The sequence below is a fragment of the Antrostomus carolinensis genome, unplaced genomic scaffold (genome assembly GCF_000700745.2).
Source record: "Antrostomus carolinensis isolate BGI_N321 unplaced genomic scaffold, ASM70074v2 scaffold20081, whole genome shotgun sequence".
Classification (NCBI taxonomy): Eukaryota; Metazoa; Chordata; class Aves; order Caprimulgiformes; family Caprimulgidae; genus Antrostomus; species Antrostomus carolinensis.
Genome location: NW_010293731.1, coordinates 13292 through 17914, shown reverse-complemented (window position 1 = coordinate 17914; position 4623 = coordinate 13292). Strand labels below are relative to the sequence as shown.

The following is a 4623-nucleotide window of genomic DNA, read 5'->3' as shown; positions in this document are numbered from 1 at the left end:
ATGCAGAGGCAGGGGACATGGAGCAGACCAAGAGCAGCTTCCCAAAGTCTTGGCTCTGCCTGTGTGCAGGCTCAGGTAGGCCAAAGGTTAAGCTGGCCAGGAAGGCTGGTTTGCATTTCTGAGCAGGTGAGGGAGACTCTTGCTGCCTGCCGGCTGTTGTCTTCGGCTTGCTGAGATGCCTCCTACAAGCCTGCAAGAGCATATCTGTCATGCTTCACCCTCCTTATCTTATGGTGTATCTTGTCCTCTCATGCAGAGCTCCACACAGGAGATTGGAGAAGAGGTGGAGGATGGTGTGATCTACAGCATATCACTCCGGAAAGTGCAGCTCCATCACACAGCCAACAAAGGACAGCGATGGCTGGGGGTAAGCTGGGGGCTCTGAGGGTTTCCAGATGTTTCCCTGCCAGAGACACAGTGACCTGATGTCAGGGCTTGGCAGGGTCGATACCAGCCCATGTCCTGCCTTCTTCTTGCTCCCCCATATGCTCCTCACTAGGGGCTCCTTCCAAGCCTTATCTGGGAATCATGTATTTATTTGGAAACGGGGGCATGGGAGCACCCACTGGCCTCTGCCCCACAGCAAGGAGCAAGGGGAAAATCTGAAACTCCGATTTGCAAAATAGGGCAACACTGATTTGCATCTAGATTTCAGCAACCTTGAGGCCTTTCCTGGGATTTCCCAAATGCTGAAGTCTTCTAAGCTGAGTTGCTGGTATTTGGTCTTGGCTTCCTTTTTGGTCCAGCTTGCCTTTCCCCAGGCCCATCACGAGAGCCCCAGGCACTGTAGGGGGTCCGTGGTCCCAGCCTAGACCCAAAAGCAACTTGTGAAGCTGGTGGGACCACATTGCACTTGATTGTGTCTGTCTACATCCATCCCATTGACTTCTGCTCCTGTCCTGGCAGTTTGAGAATGAATCAGCCTTAAACCTCTACGAGACGTGTAAGGTGCGGACAATAAAAGCTGGGACCTTGGAGAAGCTGGTGGAGTACCTGGTCTCAGCCTTCAAGGGCAATGACTCCACCTACGTCACCATCTTCCTGTGCACTTACCGGGCCTTCGCCACCACCAAGCAAGTGCTGGACCTGCTGCTTAACAGGTGAGGCTGCCCTGAGCCCCGAAGCACAGCTGGGGATGGCTGGCGTCTGAGCCCCCTTGGCCAGGAGAGCCCCAACATCTTCTGCTGCCGTGCCTTGGAGGGCTGATGGGCTTCTCCCAACCCCAGTAGCATGAAGGTTTTGGACAGGGCAGGGAGGACATAAATTCCCAGTGAGCTGGAGCCCTTCCAGCTGGTAACCCACTGCAAGGGGACCAGTGCTGGCTGCTTCCTTCTTCCCATAACGCAGGAGCTGTAGCAGATGAGAGGGAGCAGGACAGTGCATGAGAGGTTCATTCTGAGGCCCTGGCAGAGCTAGGGGTGGTGTGGAGAGAGAAGAGGCAGCACTGAGACACAGCTGAGTCCAGGATGTTCACTGGCTCCTCACTCTGCCCCACCAGGTACGGCAAACTCCACGTGCAGGCGAATGGGGACCACGCCAGACATGCTGTGGATGAGAGGACGGAGCTGAAGAAGTAAGTCTGACTGAGCTATGGGGGAACGAGAGATGGGGGCTCTGGTGGTAGATCTTTGGTTCTTTTACAAAGGCATATGTTGTCCCAGGGGTTCTCCTGGTGCCTGAGGCTTGTGGGTGTGCACATGGGTTTCTCCTGGCACCCAATTCTCACGCTTGCCTGTGTTCCCTTTTCCCCGCAGCACCATCTCCTCCATCCTGGGCGCCTGGCTGGACCAGTACTCAGAGGACTTCCGCAAGCCTCCAGACTTCTCCTGCCTCAAGCAACTCATCTCTTATGTGCGCCATAACATCCCTGGTTCAGACCTGGAGCGCCGAGCCCGCATCCTGCTGGCCCAGTTCCAGCAGCAAGAGAAGAGCGAGTCTGAAGTGGAAGGTGATTTCCCTTCCCCACTTGTGGGGGGTCATTTATGGCTGCAGCAGCCAGAGGGCTACTGGTTGGCATCAAGGGTCTCCAAAACATCAGGTCTTGCCATGTAGCTGAACTCCCATAAACCCTGCGTGCATTTACATGGAGGTATACCGGGAAGCTAATCCCACTGAACCAGAAGTGGGATTTCTGAGCGAATTAGCTAATCTGCCTTTAATCCTCTGCAGACACTATCCTTTTATCTGAGCCTCACTTCTTGAGGCATGAAGCCAGATGGGAATTAAGAGCCTGGGAGGTGGGATGTGGATGTCCGCAGGAGGCTGGCATGGGTCGGTGTGGGTCCCAGCTCGTGGCAGCACTGAGATGCTCAGCTTTGTGCCGTCTGTTGCAGCTGTGGATCATGGTGGCTGCACCTTCCAGCTGGTGGAGGAGAACGGGGTTGGGGACGGGAAGCTGGATTTCCTCTCCTTCTCCCCAGAGATGGTGGCAGAACAGTTCACACTGATGGATGCTGTGAGTATTAATTCGACAGATGGGTCAATAGTGCTCTGTCCGTCTGCTATCCCCTGCTCTGGGCACAGGCCTGTCTCTTCCCTTCCACCTTTTCCTCCTGGCCTGTTCCCTTTCCTGGGACCCCAAAGAGACCTGTCTCCATCCCTTGATCTTCCAGGAGCTGTTTAAGAAAGTGGTGCCTTACCACTGCCTGGGCTGCATCTGGTCCCAGCGAGACAAGAAGGGCAAAGAGCACCTGGCACCCACCATCCGTGCCACAGTCTCGCAGTTCAATAGTGTGGCCAACTGTGTCATTGTCACATGTCTTGGAGACCGGTCCCTGAAGCCACAGCAGAGGGCGAAAGTGGTGGAGCGGTGGATCGAAGTGGCTCGGGTAGGACAGCTCACCATCCTCCTCACCTCCCACCTCGGCTCAAGGGCTGCGGTTTTGTGGTGTGTGAATCCCAGCAGATCCCTGGGCTTTCTTTAACGCTGAGTCCTGTCATCTCCTTGTCTGCCCCCAGGAGTGCCGCATCCTGAAGAACTTCTCCTCCCTCCGAGCCATCCTCTCGGCTTTGCAGTGCAATGCCATTCACCGGCTGAAGAAGACCTGGGACGAGGTCCTACGGTAAGCAGCATCTGCTGGACTCCTGCAGTCATGGGGAGCTTTCAAAGGGGAGGCTGTGCTGTGGCTGTGGCCCAGGAATGTGTAGATGGGATCATCTCGGCTCCAGCATTGCCTCTTGGAGTGTGCCCAAACCTCGGGTCCAGTGTAAGGTGTCAGGGACCTAAGGAGGATGAGGAAATAAAAGCACCATCATCACCTCTTTTTCTCCTTTCCATGTGAAGCACTCTGGAATAGCCCCCAAACAGCAAGACCCTGCTAGAGTGGTGAGCATTGTGGGGGGGGGGGGGGATCCTTTGGGTGAGCAGAAGAGAGCCCAAGGAGGAGACCCCAGGGTGGCACTATCACTGACTTCCCCCCGTGTTTCTCCCTGAGCAGGGAGAGCTTCCGCACTTTCCATGAGCTCTCCGAGATCTTCTCCGACGAGAACAACCACTCGCTGAGCCGGGAGCTTCTCATCAAGGTATGGGGAAGTGGCACCCACATCACCCTGGCTCTGGCATGGAGCTTGGGCGAATGCCAACAGAAGCTTCCCCAGCATTCCAGCCACCAGCTGCCAGGGTTGTGGGCATGGGTATAGGCATGACCTGCTGAGTTTGAGGAGCAGGCAGGGTTTGGAACTGGGCTGGACTTTCTGCTTCTCTGCCCAAAAGTTGTCATTGCCTGAAGCTTGCAGAGCAACTCAGCAACCAGAGATGAGCAGTGGGAAAGGATCCAGTGCACCAGGTGACAGCTTCTCCCCAGAGGCAGCCTGGTGCAAAGTCCTTTTGATTTCGGGTGGAGTTTTAGGGTTTGTGAAAGGCTGCAGCAGAAATGTCCTTCTTCCCCATGGAGCCTCTCTGCAGCTTCCCAGCCTAGCTCTAGTTTAGGGGCTGAGAGAGAAAATGCAAAAGGGAACAAAACATCCCATTGAGGAGCTATTTATACAGAGCTGGAAAATGGGAGCAGCAGTTCCTATTCACTAAGCCTCTCCTCCCTCTGAGCCATGAAAAAGCTCAGCTGTGATTTCCTCCTCTTCCCCTTTCTACAAGGAAAGTTGTATCAATAAAAGCAGGGCTGAGTTTTAGCTCATTTATTAGTGCAGTTTCCCACCCATGCTGATCCTCACCTCTCCCCACCATCCAGGAGGGCACGTCCAAATTTGCTACCTTGGAGATCAACCCAAAGAGGGCTCAGAAGCGGCAACAGCAGCAGCGAGAGATGGTGAGTCTGGCACAGCCGCCCCTGTGCCTCCTCCCCAGTGGCTGCTTGGGCTGGTCACAGCTCTCTGCTGACCTCACTGTCCCTTGATGTCCCCACAGGGTGTGATGCAGGGCACCATTCCCTACCTTGGCACCTTCCTCACAGACCTGGTGATGCTCGACACTGCCATGAAGGATTTCCTGGATGTATGTATCTCCATCTCTATCCTCCTATTCCTCTCCTTCCTCCGCACAGCTGCCCCAGAGCCTGGGCTGATAAATGGAGGGCTGGTCCCCCACGTGTCCTGTGTCCGACACTGCACCCTGTGTGTGCATCGACCTCTGTCACCCATGGAAATGGGCTGCTCTCACGCTGCCCCTGG

The 4623-nt window shown here is 55.3% G+C and overlaps 1 protein-coding gene across 1 annotated transcript in view; it reads left to right on the top strand.

The window, feature by feature from the left end:
* Window positions 1-256: 256 nt before the first annotated feature.
* Window positions 257-4623, top strand: part of RALGDS (ral guanine nucleotide dissociation stimulator) — a gene marked incomplete at its 5' end in the record, with an annotated part of 6742 nt that continues 2375 nt past the window's right edge. The window contains 10 exons of the mRNA XM_029087321.1: window positions 257-367; window positions 907-1100; window positions 1499-1573; window positions 1755-1948; window positions 2334-2455; window positions 2613-2828; window positions 2959-3062; window positions 3438-3522; window positions 4185-4262; window positions 4361-4447. Of these exons, the coding sequence (XP_028943154.1) occupies window positions 257-367; window positions 907-1100; window positions 1499-1573; window positions 1755-1948; window positions 2334-2455; window positions 2613-2828; window positions 2959-3062; window positions 3438-3522; window positions 4185-4262; window positions 4361-4447 (1266 nt within the window). The remainder of the gene's footprint in view (window positions 368-906; window positions 1101-1498; window positions 1574-1754; window positions 1949-2333; window positions 2456-2612; window positions 2829-2958; window positions 3063-3437; window positions 3523-4184; window positions 4263-4360; window positions 4448-4623) is intronic.